Source organism: Poecile atricapillus, chromosome 8, assembly GCF_030490865.1.
Source record: "Poecile atricapillus isolate bPoeAtr1 chromosome 8, bPoeAtr1.hap1, whole genome shotgun sequence".
In the NCBI taxonomy this organism is placed as follows: Eukaryota; Metazoa; Chordata; class Aves; order Passeriformes; family Paridae; genus Poecile; species Poecile atricapillus.
Genome location: NC_081256.1, coordinates 23,218,002 through 23,235,350, shown reverse-complemented (window position 1 = coordinate 23,235,350; position 17,349 = coordinate 23,218,002). Strand labels below are relative to the sequence as shown.

Below are 17,349 nucleotides of genomic sequence, written 5' to 3'. Positions count from 1 at the left end.
AAACAAAGCAACAGTGAGTAATTAACATTATTCACAGCAGTGAATAATTAAAAAGAGTATTTGTGACTTAACAGTTGTAACTGACATGATCAGCTTCTACTTCATATCAATGAAGTGTAATTATATCGTGCCAAAGCTCATTTCTCAAATTAAGACACACTCCTGCTCTGCAGAGTTTGCAATTATATTTAACAAAGGAAGAAACACATTATAGCTACAGAAATGAAGGAATGGGAAAATGGGACACACATTAAATTAGTAAAACATACTTTAAATTGTCAGTTTGTGATTTAAAATTTTCAACAGGAATTCTTACCAGACACAGCACTAATTACTCCTAGCTGAGTTAAGAGCCTGCCAGTACTTGAAACAACAAATTGTAACATTTTAGAATTTTAACACAGACTCAGCTCTGAGGTTTAAATTAAGGTGTTGCTTAAATTGAGGGATCCAGGAGGCAGACAAATGTAAAAAAAGTTATTTCAAATAATAGCCTAAACCCACTCTCTATAGTTATCTCCAGATATAGCTTACTAAAGTCACCAATCAGTGCAGAAAACACCAAAACCAACATCTGAAACATAATTCAAGATGTAAATATCTACAACCCACAAATAACATCATTCTTATAAAGAGTTCATTTCAAAGCTTAGTAGTAAAATATTCCTAGCAACTTTTAGACTTACAGGGAATGGCTCCAACCCCTCCTGAATCACAAAGCCTTCAATGACGTGGGTCAGGATCTGGGGTTTAACAATAGCTTGTGGAGGTTTATTTTCTAGGCTGGGGATGCTATTGGGCATGGATGTGCTGTTGCTCCTTGTCGTTGCTGCTGGAAGCAAAAGAGGTGGTGGTGGAATAGAGGCATGGGAAGGATCAGATGGAGATTTAATTACTGAGGCACTGACTGATGATGTCACTGAAGGCAGTCCCCCATGTTCTGCAAAAAATAACAAAACATGTTATATTTTACCACTTATGTTCAACTACTGGCTCAGAATTTGCAAGAGGTGATAAATCCCCAAGACCCATCTCTGCAGCCATCAACCCCTAACACAGGCTCTTCCCTAGGCTTTAAAGATTCCACTTTTAAAACAAGATGGTTTATCTCAACAGACTATTCCACAAACACACCCTCCTCATACAAACATTTTCCTTTACTCAGTACCTGCTAACTACAAACATAGTTGGCCATTAGAAACTTACACAAATCACAAAACCAAAAGCTACATTAATTTGGCATTTGTCCTCACCTGACAAAGGATCTTCTGAATTAAGAGCATCTCCGTTGCCCAAGGTTATGGCTGGTGGGGACAAGGTGGGTGGTGTCGGTGTTCTTGCCATGTGGACACAATCTGAGTCCTCGGGCATCTCCTCTTCACACACATTCTCCACTTGGTAAATCTGCAGCCAACAAACTATTGCTTTAGAGAGATTCCCATTCTATCTTAACACCTTAAAAGAGTTGCATAAATACAGTTTTAAAAATAAATTACCAGTTCAAATATGTTAATATTTTAATAAAATACCGGTTCCCGAAATGCATACCAAACAATGAACTTTGGGGCTATCACAATATCTATGAGAGTAAAATTATTTTGTTACAAACAGCAATACATAAGAAACACAGTTCTCCAGAGCAGAGAACTTGACTTTTTCAATATCTTATGAGTATAGTTTACTGTTATTTACACATACATTTGATGCTATCTAAATACATCTGCAAAATTCAAGTTTAATGACAAGTCTATAAATTGTTCTATCTTATACAGCAGTGTAATCAAGCTGAATATTTCAGAAGTATTTCACACCAAGACAATCAAGCATTAGTGGTCATAAGAGATTTTAATGTCTTTCCCTCAAAAGTATTGAAATAAATTTACATAAATTCCTGACAGTCAGTTTAGCAGATTAAAATGTAAAACACCGCCCTGTCAAAAGCAAACCTGGCTCCTACTCTTTTGCCCAATTTCTCCATGAAATAGCAAAGTTGAGATTATTACCCTCTTTAAATAAATTAAAAAAGAACAGCACACCCCTTCCTTAACCTGTTGAAAGCCTCAAAAAAGCCTACAAGAGCTGCTGATTCTTTTGCTCAACTTAATCTCATGAGCATTTTACCACTAAAGCCCAGCAATGCCATCCTAAATGTCAGCCTTATTTGCATATCATCTCTTTTCCTGTACATGATTTTAATCCAGTTATTGAAAACCTTCAATTACAAACTGCAGATATCTGAGACAAACACTGAACCAAATTAAATGGTGGTGATGGGAATTGCCAAAACAGCATCAAAATTCCTCTATTCTTTTATGAAGAGGATATTATTAATGTTAGTACAAAAGTAATTATCCAGAAACCTATCGTCTTAATAACCTGATATGTGCCTTCCAACTAGTATGGATTGTTCTCCTAACCAAAATCTATTTGTATTGAGGTAAAAGTTTACATGTCACATTTACCAAAATTCTTTATATAAGCATTGCCATATCTTGCTTACTTTTTTAGACTTCAAATACATTGTAATTTCATTAAGAAACAAGATTTTAGATCTCAAATTTACACTTTCACACTTCCTGGTTGATATTTTTGAGTGACGATACATTAACAAAAGCAAACAAAACCCCAAACCAAAAAAGTCTATTGTTTTCATAAAACTCAGTTCTGTAATCAATAGGTTTCTTATCTTCTGTCTAGCACCTGATTTAGGTCCCTTTGAAGTCAACGGGCCAGACTTACAGCTCTGGAGTAGTCCAGAGAAAGAATAAAGGATGCAATGTTACCACTCACCACTGGAGTTTCAATCGGAACTGACGGCTGCACCTGCAGGTTTACTGCGACGGTCTGTGGCGGAGGAAGAGTTTGAAATGGCAGCTGGACCAAAGCTTCTGCAGCAGGAAGTTCTTCCTCAGAAACCAAAGCGTTTTGAACCAAAACCTGGCCCTGGGACAGAATTTCAGGCTGTACTTGTAAAGACTGCACAGACTGCAGGGGCAGCGGTTGAATCTGGGTTGAGGAGGCAGAGAGTTGAGGCGGAGCTGCCAGAGGGATGGGAGCGGATTGCAGGGCTGGATACTGCTGGTGTGGCGCGGAGGACACGAGCTGCTGGCCCGGGGAAACCAAGCTGGGCGGCTCCACGGCCCCGATGTGCACGGCGGACGAGGGCGGGAGCGGCAGGTGCGGCGGGAGGCTGAGAGGCTGCGGTGGCCGCACGGAGTTGGCAGCAGCCGCCTGGGGAGCGGCCGGCTCGGGCTGCAGAGCCGCCGGCACCAGGGAGCTGGCCTGGGACTGGATAAGGGCTTGAGGGTGAATAATTATGGTGGGTGACTGACTCGGGGAGTGGGACGGCGGAGGGGACACCACCACTGACTGCTGAGCTGACTGGGATGGGGTAGGAGAGAGCGTGAGAGGCGGAGGATGGATGTGGATAGGGGAGCAGTGGGACTGGACGCTGCTGGGAGCTGGAGGCAGCGCATGGCTGGGGAGGGGCAGACAGTGCTGGGATGGAGGCGGTTCCTGGCCCGGAGGAGTTTGGAGTGCAATCGGCTGGACTTGCTGCTGCTGCTGCAGGATCAGCTGATGATGGGAAATCTTTGGAGATGGCGAATGAAGTGGGATCTGCTGATGTTTTACTAGAGAATGAGGTTGCAATGGAGAATATGAAGCTGTGAGGGAAGGGGAAAAAAGTGACAATTAGCATTTATTTCTTCAAGTTCTGAAAATATTATAAAATATCTCAAAAATTCTCACTTTAAAGATCAGCACATTTTTTTTAAAGCTTCCAGAATTTGTTTAAAAATATCTTCTTCGACAGCACACAGAACACAAGAACAATTTATTAGGGGTGTATATCAGTTTCCAAAGCAAAATGCAGGAATGAATAAATTAATATGGCCAAGCGTTTTACATATATGTACTTTCTATAAAGAAGTATCTAAACTTATCTTTTTGCCACTAGGTCTAAGATTATTGCTGATCCATCCCTATTTAAGAATTTCACACAACTTTAAATGGATTTAACCTTTGCTTTCAAACAGATTGGAAGAGAAATGATAAGCACAACAGGATTTGCTGGTATGTGTTAAGTTAAACTTCAGATAACACTTTGTTACGAGACTAAATAAAATTCCAAGAGTTTAGTATAAATTTAAACCGTTGAAAGCATTTGTCTGAACTTGAGCACAGCAACTGAGAGGCACAAACCTAAAAGCAGTGCAGCTTCCAGAGAAATCACATCACCTTTTCAGTGAACCAGTGACTCACCAGTCATTTCTTACAGTACACACACATATTTTCCTCCACACACAAACCTCTTATTGTTTTGTCTTGTCCACTTGAGAACTCATATATGTAGGTTTTTTAATTTGTTCTGCTACCAAAGATGTTCTTTTTCTTACCAGCATGAGTTCTGAGAGCATTAGGGTTCAACACCTCCAGAAAGTCTGCCTCCAAGTCCAACTCTTTCTCTAAAAGTTGTCATTAAGCCAAGCTACATTTCACAGAATTCAGACCAATTGTCTAGACTACCATCACTTTTTCAAAATAAGAAAGGTAAGATGCAAATATGCTACATGCAGTGTGTATCTCTAACTAAGTGCAGGTTATTTTGATTTATCTCAATACAAAATACTAAAATTCTGAGCATTGTTACCTATGGGTTTATAAAAGTACTTGATAAAAGAACATTTTCATGACACAGGCAACACAGAAAAAAAAAACAAACCACCAATAAAATGGATTTAGATGGGAGCAAGAGGCTTGAGGTGATTTCAGCCTACATTTTGCTGCCCAGAGATGGGATGGCATGTCCTGACAATGAACATACAGAGACCAGGAATGAGAATCACGTTTGTGCTGTGACTCAATAGGGTATTGCAGTTGCTACATTGTGCTTGTATTGTGATTTAAGAACATTCCTGCCTCTGCTTAATCAAAATCCTATGCAACATCCAATACCAACAAATATGTGAATTTACTAATAAAATCTGAACTCTGTTCATGTGGAATATCTATAAAAACATGGTCAGGGAGCACTGAACTGACAGAACTGTGATATACAAAGTTTCCTATAGCTCCACATTCATCCCACCTGGTGTAATTAAGTGGTGTATGCTGGATGTCCGTGTGACCGGCGTGCTCCGACACTCCGGAGCGGGGCTCTCGCCTTTCCTATTGCTTTCTGAGGGATCTGGCTGGCTGCCCTTGGAGCTGTTGACAGCTTTACTGGGGCACAGGGACTGAGTTTGACTGCTGCTCTTTGGTGGGCCATTCTGTGAACTTGACAACACACCCAGCTTCTGACTGCGCAACGTCAAGTTCTGAACCTGGGAATACATGAAAAGATCCAAACTCTATAAATAGCTGATAAATATCAGGCAAAAACAGCAAAAAAAAAATTACATTTTGTAATGCTTCTCATCCCGTGTGATCACAAGAAGCTAAAAATCTGCATATCAAAGTATCTTTAAAGCCATAAAATTTAAAGAAGGATAGGGATCTTTATTACTTCAATGATAAATACAGAAATCTTTTTTCCCTTATTAGATTTTTAAAAGAAATGGAAATTGTTAATTAATTTGAATTAAACCTTTCATTTTTCTCTTTCATTGTGCCTTCAAAGTAAGTGACACAAGGCATCTTAAGCAAAGGCAAATTTATTTTTACAGACACTGTGGATGTGCACTGGTCTGTGAGTGAGCTTCCAGACACCAACATAAACCAGAGCCTTAGGTGGTCAGTGGGACCACTCTCTTCTCTGCTATCTGTGTGCTAAAAAACTGAGACCTCTGTTTCTATATTAATCTCCAAATTAACCAATATTAACCTCCCTTCTCATCATGACACCTCCAATGTCACATGAAACAAAAGGTTTGCTTTCTGAAATGTAAATCAGTCAGGGATCATTTTCACTGAAGTCTGTTATACCACACCCAGATTCTGTACATAATGATCCCAGATCTCCAATCCTACGTGCTGCGCTAAAATTTCATTTTCAAGGATAATGCCTACCCTTGTAGCACTAATTTACATCATCTTTTACATGAAAAAGAGAACTAATTATTGTCACCATTCCCTATTTTGATTACATAATCCCTCAACAGTCAGTACCTGTAAAATGAGCAGCCAGTTTACATTCCACTTCCCACTGCTCTGTGTGTCACTACAGGGCACATACAAACCCAAGACACCAGTGCTGGCTTCCTCACTGGCATGCAGGAGGCATTTACTGCCATCCTGCCCCAGTGAAGACAAATCCTTCAGCACACCTTCACAGGCAAGGTGACTCAGCTGGAGTTTGGCAGAGCCAACCCAGCAGCTCATCTGCTCTCTGGTCTGGGATGAAAGTAAAGCAAGAAAAACTGAAGCACAACATTTCCTTACTCTTCAGTTTTGTCTCACTTGACAGGGCAGACCTTTATTAAGTTTACACAAGCCCACCTGAGTAGCTGCAGAATGACAGGAAGATGAGGACGATGAGGAGACAACAGGAATGTCAGACTGGACAGCAGCCACAGTTGTCGCAGGAGTAAAAATAAGCTGTTAAGCAAGAAAAAAATACATGCTAACAGACTGAAATTTTTACAATCTGTGAAAAAAATGCAGTATCTTAAAAAGATACATAACTTACACATACTGATGTACAGCTTCTAAGATTTACTTTTCTACTTTTAGATTAATTCATTCAAAGAACTATTTATCATGATAACTTCAGTAAACAAAGAAAATAATAGCAAATTGAAACAAAGAAAATAAAAGAGAATAATGCAAACCAAATATAACAATATATTTGTTCAGCATATTGAGAAAAATCTTTGCAATAAATAAACACACCTATGAACATTCATACAAGCATTTAAGAGGACTTTCCCTTCAATACTACAAATTAGTGAAAAAAAAAAAAAAAGACAAAAGAGCAGCCCAATATCTACCATATTTAAGAAAGAGAGTTTAGATCTTCCAATAGGGACAGACCAAAGCCAAACTTTGCAAGGACTGTAATCAAAACTTACCATCTGAGCTCGTAGATACATTTGAGCCTGGCTTGCACTCAGGGTGGGAGAGGTGCTGCCCAGCAGCATCGTCTGTTGGGTGATGCTGCTGCTGGTGGTGTTGGAGGTCTGAGAACGGCTTATTATCTGTGCAGGTGTAGGAGAGGTGGAGAGGTTAATCTAAGGAAACAAAAATATTGCTTCTGTCATGGAAATTCCATCACCCTAGAGTCTAAAGCCAGAAAGCCCTTGACAAAAATGGCAGGGGCAGTTAGAATCTCTGAACTGTGAAGATATCAAAAATATATTGAGCCAATCATCACACATCATTGGATTCTGGCAAGATTATATGTTTTTATTTTTAAACTGCAAGCAACCACTTTGCAGTAAGTACAATAAGCAGTTCCAAGTATAAACAATGATATGAAGTCTGAAAAATATGTCTCATAGAAATATACATTAATTGAATATGTAGAATGAGATTTCAGTATTTTAAGAAGAACACCTGAACTTTAATATTTAAGATCTTTAAATGTTTATATTAACTACCTGTACTGGTATCTACTATTATGCAATCTGATCAGGCCACTTCTTTGTGCCACCACTTACAGACTTTAAATCCTCATTTCACATCACACTGAAAATGACTGAAGACTAAAACCTTCTCCAATTTCTTATTAAATGCTCCTCAAGAAACACTCTTTAGCATCTTCTTAAAAAAATAAGCTGTTGTGTCTTTGCTTTTTCTTCTTTTCTCTAACCAGTCTAACAGAGTTAAGTGCCCAGCTCTTTTTCATCACTTACTTAAAAGATTTCCTTGAAAAACCCCAGCCCAATTATTTTGTTAGTTTAACATCAGACATCTTAATAGACTTTCCCTCTGAAATTTAATGAATAAATGGTTTTACTTCTAACAACTGTAAGCCAAGCCAAGCTATGAGAGCTTAAAAAAATACACAGTTAAATCATTGAAGCTATGTACTGGAATCATGAACAGCTTGAGGGTGTGATTAATAAGCAGGATGTCTGTAGGACTGACAAATCCTACTTCAGAAAACTGTAAAACTGTACAGAAGAGATTGTGCATGTCTGACAATGGCACTTAAAGAAATACAGCATGAATTGAACACAGAGCCACTCACAACTGAAACCTGAGCACATGCCTAGAATATGGGAAATGAAACTGCAAAAAAGATGAATGATAAAAGATGCTAATCAATAAAAGAATGAATGCTATAAATATTCAATCAGTTTCATAAATATATGTGAGCATTAACTTGGATTCTTTAGATTTAGTGCTATTTAATCCCTGATACAGTTATGATTTTCACCTACAGTAGTGAACTGAATAAAGAAACTAATGTAGAAAATCCAGTAAGAAGTCATGTAAGAGATGAGAGCTCAGGGAGTGATTTCTGCAGGAGTTTGAACAGCCACAGGTACTTGTGGCTCCTCAGAGCACCAAGAGGGGTCTGGGACTGGGGAAGCCAACACTGGCTATCAACAGTCACATACAGCACCCAGCACTTACTACAGAGCCATCATACTTCTGTTCACTGTGTCTGTAGTATTAATTTTAACAACACAAACTAAAATACTATTAATATTTTCTGGTTTTCCCTGTAGCCATATAACAACCAGGCGGGGTTGGGAATGGAGGAAGGGCTTGGTGCAGTTACGTACCGAGGTCTGCGACATGCTTGACTGCTGAGTGACACTCCCAGTGGGGGAAGTACATTGCCTCCCACCTGACAGGCTTGCCTAAATAGCAAGAATATGTGTCAAATAGTGAAATCAGAAAGTGCTTAAGTGATGTTCATTTTATTCCATAAATCATCAGAAACAGCCCTCTCTATCCTTCTCTGAGTTAACAGTAAGATGCTTTACTCAGTGGAAATAGTTTTCAGCAAAGTGCACTCTGCACTCTGGAGTGCTACCTGCAAGGTGCTAAATTCCTTGAAGTCCTATCAAATTTCAGGCATATAATTCTTTCAGATCAAGACTTGAAGAAAAATGATCAGATGTAAAGTCTGCCAAGCTGCTAATGATGGAGCTAAGTGATCACCTCACTGCCTATGGTGCTCAAAACGTAAAACGTGATATAAAAAACCATCATTATTAAAACTCACGTCATAATTTTATTGTGACTAGAATCTTCTAAAAATAAAACAAACTTTATAAATGCTATAAAGAACAGCCTCATATTCTGGAATGGTAACTTAGGTATGCACATCTAATGTCTATCACAGGATCCTATTCTAGCCCTTCAGATGAATAACAGGGACAGTGATTTAGGTTTCTGTATGAACAGAACCAAAACTTCTCAGCCTTTCCCAGCCTGATTTTCTTCGCTCTGTCTCAGAAACTGTATATCCATATAGAAATCCTCACAACAAGAAAAAACAAATCAACATATTACCACAATCTAATGAAAAAGATCTAGAAGAAAAGGCAGGAGCAAAAATGAGTCAGTCCAGTTCTGACACAGAACAGCCATATCCCTGAGGTCTTAACTCCACGTAGCATTTCCCTGTGTAAAATCATTAACAACCATCTCTCTCTGCAAGATCATACTCTCAACCCAAGGCCAACTGAGGTCAAAGGAAATCTTGCCACTGCTTTAATTCAAAATAGGTCTCCTCCAGTGATCACTGATGTTAAAAGTGATGTTTCAGATATGAAATGTCATTTACCTCCTACATTGTCACACTCGGGGTTAAAATTTAATTTTGCCATTACTTATAATGCAGCCAGATGCGAGGCAAAACACACTAAGATGCCAGATGTTCATTATTTTTTATTTCACTAAGATACAACGCCATTCATTGCTTCCCCCACCAACTTTTAGAGAAAATCATGGGCTGAAGATTGAAGTTGTCTATTTTTAATATTTATTTTATTACTGTTTGATGATTTACATGATGCATTATAATGTATGCAATAAAGCATGGAATGGTTGCCTACTGGAGCATCTATACCACTGGATAAAATCCTCCAAGCAGTTTGGAGGATGATACAATTTAAAATAACAACATCATTAAAATATAACAGTAAATTATCATGAGGCATTAAGCTCAGGCACTTAAGCTGTTATTACATTTGACAGTGACTGTAGCCCTGCTCTAGATAATACACAATTCTTTTTCAGCAATCTTCACTCTCACCTGTGGAACAGTTGCCAGACTCTGAAATTGGGTACTGCTTAAATGCTGCTGCTGCAGAGCAGCAGTCTGCAGCATTAGATGCTGCTGTTGGGCTGCATACATCTGCTGGAGGTACTGAGCAGCTGAGCTAGGAGGACGATGCAAGGCCTGCTGAATAACCTGTGATGAATCAGTAGGTGATTAATTACAAATACAAAGCACACACCATGCCAACATGATGTTCAAGTTTACCCTTACAAGGAAATGAAACCAAATAATTTTTTTTCACACCAATTATGTAATACTGAACTTGCTCCCTCACTGTTCTTGACCAAGTCACAGAGTATTGTCAACATCAATATATTCACCTTCTCAAGGACAGCCTGACAATACAGCATCATGCCCAACACATCATCCCAGCCTCTCAGCTGATTGCCAACAAGTCCTACATCATGTTCTGCTTTTTGAGAGATCAGAGTAGTGTGAGAAACCCAACTATCAAACACAACAGAATGGACTCTACAGAGTTCAAGGAGACCAAATCTCAAGAACAGCAAGAAGGGGCTGGATCCCAAGCAGCACTTACACCCACACAAATACCTTGGATCCCTCTAGTCAACCTTGGTCAAACAAATAGCTTTATTTTGCAAAGGTTTATGTTAATAATCTGCACCCTTAGCAAATGGTGAACAAAACAAACCTTCTATCCTATCTATCATCTCCCCCTCCCTTATTTGGGAGACAGGTCTACCCTGAACTATCCTTAAGTGGTGTGAGACCCTCCAGTAAACATCTCCTGAAAACCAGCAAACCAGCTATTGAGAAAGACAAGAGCAATTAAGACTGAAAAGTTAATCCTGTGTAAAGTACTGCACAATGCCAGTGTTTAGAGCTCTGTACAGGACAGGGAGGAAGCCCCCAGAGCCCAGTACCTGGACAGCATGTCTGTCAGAGCCGCTGTAGACGGAGATCTGCGGCAGCGGCGTGCGGGAAGTGGAGGTGGTGGTGATGGTCGTTGTGGACGCAGAACATGTTGTTGTGTTGGGTTCATTCTCCATAGCTGTGCAGCGTTTGTCCAGCCTGGAAGGAGTGACACAGAAGTGGTTCACAAGCAAGGCCAGAATATGGTGATTTTAACACAAAAATAATATCTTTAGCTGAGACAGAAATATGGACAATTTTTAAAAGGTAAGTTTCACAGAATCACAGAATGGTTTGAGTTGGAGGGATCTTGAAAACGATCTTGTCCCATCCCCTGCCATGGCAGGGTCACCAGGCTGCTTCAAGCCCCATCTAAACTGGCCTTGAACACTTGCAGAGATGGGGTGGCCACAACCTGTATGGGCAATCTGTGCCAGGGCCTCACCAACCCTATAGTAAAGGACTTCTTAATATCTAATCTTAGTTTGTAGCATTTGCTATTACTTGATGCAATCTCTTGAGAGATGTAGTTATAATCTAAGATCCATCAGAAGTAGCAATAAAGAACCAGTTTGGGAATACATCCAAGATTTCCAGCCAGCTACACAGGACCAGTACCACCTCCCTCACCCTCCACAGCCCAGGACTGAAAATGCTGGCTGACCCTGGACACTGAGCAAAACCTGCTCTTTGCAAAAATCACCAGTGAAATGCTCTGGGGAGAGAGGAAAAGGATACAGGAAAAAAACCCTTTTAACAGCAATACCTCACACAATACATCAAGAACCAAGGAAGAAACTACCTATTTAAGCACCTCAAATGATCCTCCCCAGTCTTATATGACTTCCCTCTGTTAAAGAGCACAAAATGTCATCTTTATAAGTGAAATGAATCACAAACCTCAATATATGTTATGTGGGTGTTTACTGCAGTTTCTTTTTCAGTCTTTGTATTTTGATTAACGGGAAATTGCATAGTAGCTGTTTATTGCTTTCCAAAGGATGCCAAAAAAAAGGGAGGGTTGAGAAGATGTGTTTCCTTCTTACCATAAAGAGGGGCTCAAAGAAATGATCAGAGAGAGCTGTAATGTACTAGAAAAAAAGCAGCTTTGCCAAGTTCTTAACAAACCACCCATTGGACGCCGCATCAAAGGGGAACATAATCAGGAGTTTCAACTCACACAGCTGGAAGCAGAACAGGACACTGCCAGGCTGCCACCCTCACATCCCAAAACACAGCTACTCTACAAGCAGAGGGTTGCACGTGATGCTGCAGCTCCTGGCAACCTGAAACAACTAAACTGTAACACATACATGGCCACCTAAAGACCTCTTGCCTACCCTTGTACTGGACACTTGCATGGACTTTGCCATCAAAGAAAATTCATGGCAATCAAGGATGCTTCAAAAGCAGACACCCCTGCTATTAGAATCAAATTAAAGACTTCTTGTTAAAAATTCAGGTCTGTTGCGCATCACTGATGCCACTTCCGTACCTACATCAGGGCACAAGTTAACACACATGGGTTTCCCCCTCCAACAAACCCAGCATCATTTCTAAAAAACACTTTACATTAATTTTACATAATGAAAAGTATCTTAAAAAAAAAAAAAAAAAATCCCGTCCCCTCCAGTGGACGTTAAAAGCACCTCAAAATATTTACACCTACAACTTGTCTACCTAGTTTTTGCAGAGTTATGCAACCAGCTAAATTAGTTTAAAACAACATTAGATGTCTCATTTCCTTCGTTCTCAGCCACATTTTTGGTGTGTTATATGCAAGATGTGCAATATATCCCACTTAATAACTATTCCATCACAAGTTTACTCCATGAGAGCTGTTAATCCTTTTGCTCAGAATTATTTCAAAAATAATATTGTCATTGCTCAGGTTGTTCTCACAGAGGATGCACAATGAAAAAAGGATGTACAGTAAGGCGCTCCTAAATTTTTGCTCAGCATCTCCATCTCTCCTCTGACACCTCACCTTGTGCAGGCATCAGATGCTAACTTGTAAGAAAATTAATTTTGTTTAATGAAGACCTCACAATGATGCTCCCTAGCAATTTTAACACAAAAACAATCTCTGTAATGCAAATTTTAGAAAACACACTGACTTGAAACAACCACTACTCACTTAAATGAGCCCAAAATACAAAGCACAACAGAAAACTATATTGAATATTTGTATTTATTCAAGCAGTAACAGTACAAGACACCACATAACTTCAAGTTACATTGTGCATAAGGTAAATACTCCAAAGTTTTGTTTCTTTGTATCTTTCTTGGTCAAAGCAACAACTTGAAGTAAAAAAATAACTGCTATTCTATACCAATTAACAAACTACCCTTACAGTGGACACACGAACGTCCTCACTCACGTTTTGGAAAGTTTCGGTAAATGCCATAGTAATAACAAACCCTGCTGACAACCCACAACCACAACCATCCACAACCACATGGTTTTATTCTTTTTTTTTTTTTTTCAATTCGCAACCTCTCCCTGCAATTACAAGGGGACAAACCACAAAAAACCCAAAGTAAATTAAAAATTCCTCCAAGCCTAACCCCTACAGACATTTCGGTATTTGACAGAGGGCTCCGACATAATAATAAAATAACAGTCATAACGAAGGTATGCTCTGTGGGAATACACCCAACAGCATGTGAAGAACCGGCCCCGCACTGAGGGGCCCCGGTGCCCCCTCGCCGGCCGCCCCCTGCCCAGGCCAGCCTGACCCACCCTCAGCCCCCGCCTCGCCCAGCCCGGCCCCGGCCCCGCCACCGCCCCCTCAGGAGAGCAAAGGCAGGCGGGCGGGAGGGGCCGGGCCGGGCCGGCGCCGGGGCGCGGTCAGGGCGCGGGTTCCCCGCCCCCGCGGCCCGGCCGGGGCCCCGCGGCTGCCGCTGCCCGCGCTCCGCGCTCCCCGCCGGGACACTCGCCTGGGACGCGCCGCTCAAGGCGCCGCCGCCGCCATTTTCTCGCCTCCCTCACGGGGGAGGTGCCGCGCGCGCGCGGGGCGCGGCCGCCGCCGTGCACGTGACGGGAGCGGCCGCCATGCTGGCGGCGCCCGTGAGGGCCGGGGAATTGAAATATGCGGTGTTTTCAGCCTAAATAACCTATCGACTTCTATGTGCAACAAAACAGGGAGCCTCCTTCAAGTGCCTCCTGCATTTAGCAGCTGTAGCTCAGACACTGTCAGCAGCGCATCGTCCTAATCACTGTGTGAGCATCTCAGCTTTCCTTTCTGAGGCTCTGCTTGCTACTTTCCACCCTTCCTGCCACTCACCAGCTCAAAGCACTGTGTGAATATTGGTTAAAGTAATTACCTGTGGTCTCTCTTGCATCATGCCTCATTTCAGCACCTGATACATACACACCTATAAGTCTTTGTACTGTATGTACAGAAAGCCTGTATTTGGAGGACTATGGGAGGTGCCTTGAGGCTAAATCCTGTGACTCCCACGCCTGAGAGTTCAAGAAGTGTCTGGACAACGCACTCGGGCACATGGTGTGGCTCTCAGAGATGTTCCGTGGAAGGCTAAAAGTTGGACTTGATGAGCCTGATATTTCTTAGGCCATCACCACAGGAGCCAGGCTGGGATCCCCATAGAAGGGTGAGGGATGTGGGGGCCACACTGGGGGATCCCAGAATGGACTCTTGGAATTCCATTTGGAATGGAAGTCCATCTGATGCAGACTGCACAGAGAAGTGGTGGAGGCTCTATCCCTGGAGGTGTTCAGGGAACAACTGGACATAACACTCAGTGCTCTGTTCTGGTTGACAAGGTGAGGATTTATCAGAAGTTGGGACTCAGTCTTGGAGGTCTTTTCCAGCCTAAATGTTCCTTTGGTTCTAAACAGGGGAGGGAGTGAAATTGCCAGCTACATAACAGCTACTTGGGATAGCTGAGTTCTTTGCAAATAAGAGAGACTCAGCAAATGTCTAACAAAACTCAAATACCTGCCAAGGTATTAGAGATGAGCTTAAACTGTTGACAGGTGAAGCAGTTGCACTGAGCACAGGTGGGATGCCTGTGACAAGTAGTGACAATTCCACTGGTCTAATGTGGATGCCTCATGTCTATAAAAGATTACATAATTCAACAGGAGAAAATTGGAATTTACATAGGTTAAAAATTAAGGCGTAGGGAAAATGATGACCCATTTTGAAATACTCTTGGAAATCCTCTAGGAAATAGAAAACATCTTGGAAGTCTTGGTGAATGTACGGGTGAGTTCAGATACACCAAGGTACATCCTGTTGTACAAATGGGATCTAAGACTCTCTGGGTGCTGGGTGGAGCAAATAACTTGTTTCTGACTTAAAAAAAACAAACAACCCAACCACTGCAGGAAAGTCAGGTACCATGACAAAAATATTGTCGTTTGTTACCATAGTCAAGGTAAACAGCAAATAAGGCTTTAAATTGTTTTATCACAATCATGAGGAAGAACCAAGTGTGTTGATTGGAAAGTGCAGATCTCATGTAACAAGCTGAACTCCATGATGCTGCAATAGAAACACTCAGATGTAATGCTGACTGGAGGAGGCAGTGGGGAAAAGGAATTGTTTTACCAGAATTGAAGAAACCAAAGGTTCTTGCTTTCTTAGGACTGCTGGAATCTGTTCAGGAAGTCCTGGGCAGCAAATGCGTGTTGTCAAAAAAGCTATTGATGTTAAAATGTCAAAGTTGGGAGCAAAACTGCTTGCAGTGATAAGGTGGCTTATGATTCAGAGCTTTAATAAAATATCTTTTGTTAATCATCCTGCTTCACCCCCCTACTTGAAACACATCCTTTATGTTACTTTCTTTAATAAATATCTCAGCCATTTGATAAAAGGGAATTAAAGCTTCACCTGAAATGAACACATTGTCTTGTGGGCAGTGCACATTGCAGGGACTCTTCAGAATTCCCATGGAAAACACTTGTTCAGCAGTCTTTGTAAGGAATGCATTGCCATTGCCTCTGAACAGCTCCTATTGCCCCTCAGCTCTGTGCTGGCTGCTGAAAGGCAGTGTGCTGCTTTTACCTCGGATTTCTGCTAAAATCCTGAATTTTATGTGACCTCCCAAATTGGGTTGGTAGTGACCACAACAGTGGAGGAGTCACGATGTGAATGGATTGCCAAGGCACATAGTTAGATCTGTGTCCACTGCTGTTTTTCCTAATGTTGGGATGAGTTTTATGTAACAGCTCACATGGAGAGCATGGGTGGATAGCATCTGCTTCCTAAGAACGACCCCTATGGGCATCTCTGGTTCTTTCAGCCTTAGAACAAGGACAATTGCAGAATGGTTGGGGTTAGAAGGGCCTCAGATGCCATCTACTTCCACCCCCTGCCATAGGCAGACACCTTCCACTAGACCAGGTTGCTCCAAGCCCCATCCAACCTGGTGAGTCTGGGACACTTCCAAGGATGGGGCAGCCACAGCTTCTCTGGATAATGTCTCTGGATAATGTGAGCCTCATCACTGTCACAGGAAAGAATTTCTTCCTAATATCTAATATAAACGTTCTCTCTTAAAATTTAAAGCCATTCTTGTTCTGTCACTTCATGTGCTTGTCCAAGTCCCTCGCCGGCACTGGAGGGGGCTCTAAGGTTTCCCTGGAGCCTTGCTGTCCCTAGGCTGAACAACCTCTCAGCCTGTCTCCAGAGCAGAGGAGCTCCGATTCTTGGACCTTCTCCTTTGCCTTCTCTGGACTCGCTCCAGCAGCAACACATTCTTCTTCTGTGGATGGAGCAGACCTAAGAGCAGGACCGAAGCATTACAGTGCTCAGTATGAGGTGGAGAATCCCCTGCTTCCACCCTGCTACCCATCGGTACTTGGGCAGAACAAGTTTTCCCCCTTGGCTTCCTATCACGGCAGCCACCCGGGGTTGAGGAATCCCGCTCCGCTCCCGCCGCGCCGGCGCCGCTGCCCTCAGCCCCGCCATGCTTCGCGCTGGGCCGTACCAAGTGTGGGTGGGTGAGTACCACACACCGCGGTGCCGCCCCCGTACCGGACGCGGCGGCGGGAGCGGAGGGTCCTGCGTGCGCGGTCGTACCCGCCTGACCGGGAGCGGCGGCTGTGGCGGCTCCGCTACGGGACTGCCGGTTACCTGGGTGCCGCCGCCGCCGCTGCTCCCCCTCCGTTGCGGCGTGGAGCATCCCGCTCCGCAGGTGTGGAGTCCCGTCGGAGACAGCCCATGTAGAGCGCGGGGGGACACGCACGGGACTGCTACCCGCATCCCGGGGCGGCGGAGCTGCCGCCCGGCCGCTTTCGGGGCGGCTGCTCCGCCCCGCCGGGGGAA

The 17,349-nt window shown here is 42.4% G+C and overlaps 1 protein-coding gene across 6 annotated transcripts in view; it reads right to left on the bottom strand.

Moving 5' to 3' along the window:
- Nucleotides 1–14,108, bottom strand: part of PHC3 (polyhomeotic homolog 3) — a 29,043-nt gene extending 14,935 nt beyond the window's left edge. For 2 of the 6 annotated variants that reach the window (XM_058843874.1, XM_058843879.1), the window contains exons 1-10: nt 13,994–14,108; nt 11,065–11,212; nt 10,154–10,312; nt 8,673–8,750; nt 7,011–7,169; nt 6,439–6,537; nt 5,090–5,324; nt 2,791–3,665; nt 1,254–1,404; nt 687–940 (exon numbers count right to left, since the gene is read on the bottom strand). In XM_058843874.1, the coding sequence (XP_058699857.1) occupies nt 687–940; nt 1,254–1,404; nt 2,791–3,665; nt 5,090–5,324; nt 6,439–6,537; nt 7,011–7,169; nt 8,673–8,750; nt 10,154–10,312; nt 11,065–11,190 (2,136 nt within the window). In that variant the 5' untranslated portion in view covers nt 11,191–11,212; nt 13,994–14,108. The remainder of the gene's footprint in view (nt 1–686; nt 941–1,253; nt 1,405–2,790; nt 3,666–5,089; nt 5,325–6,438; nt 6,538–7,010; nt 7,170–8,672; nt 8,751–10,153; nt 10,313–11,064; nt 11,213–13,993) is intronic. The other 4 variants (XM_058843875.1, XM_058843876.1, XM_058843877.1 and 1 more) reach the window with 4 other exon arrangements.
- Nucleotides 14,109–17,349: the final 3,241 nt, after the last annotated feature.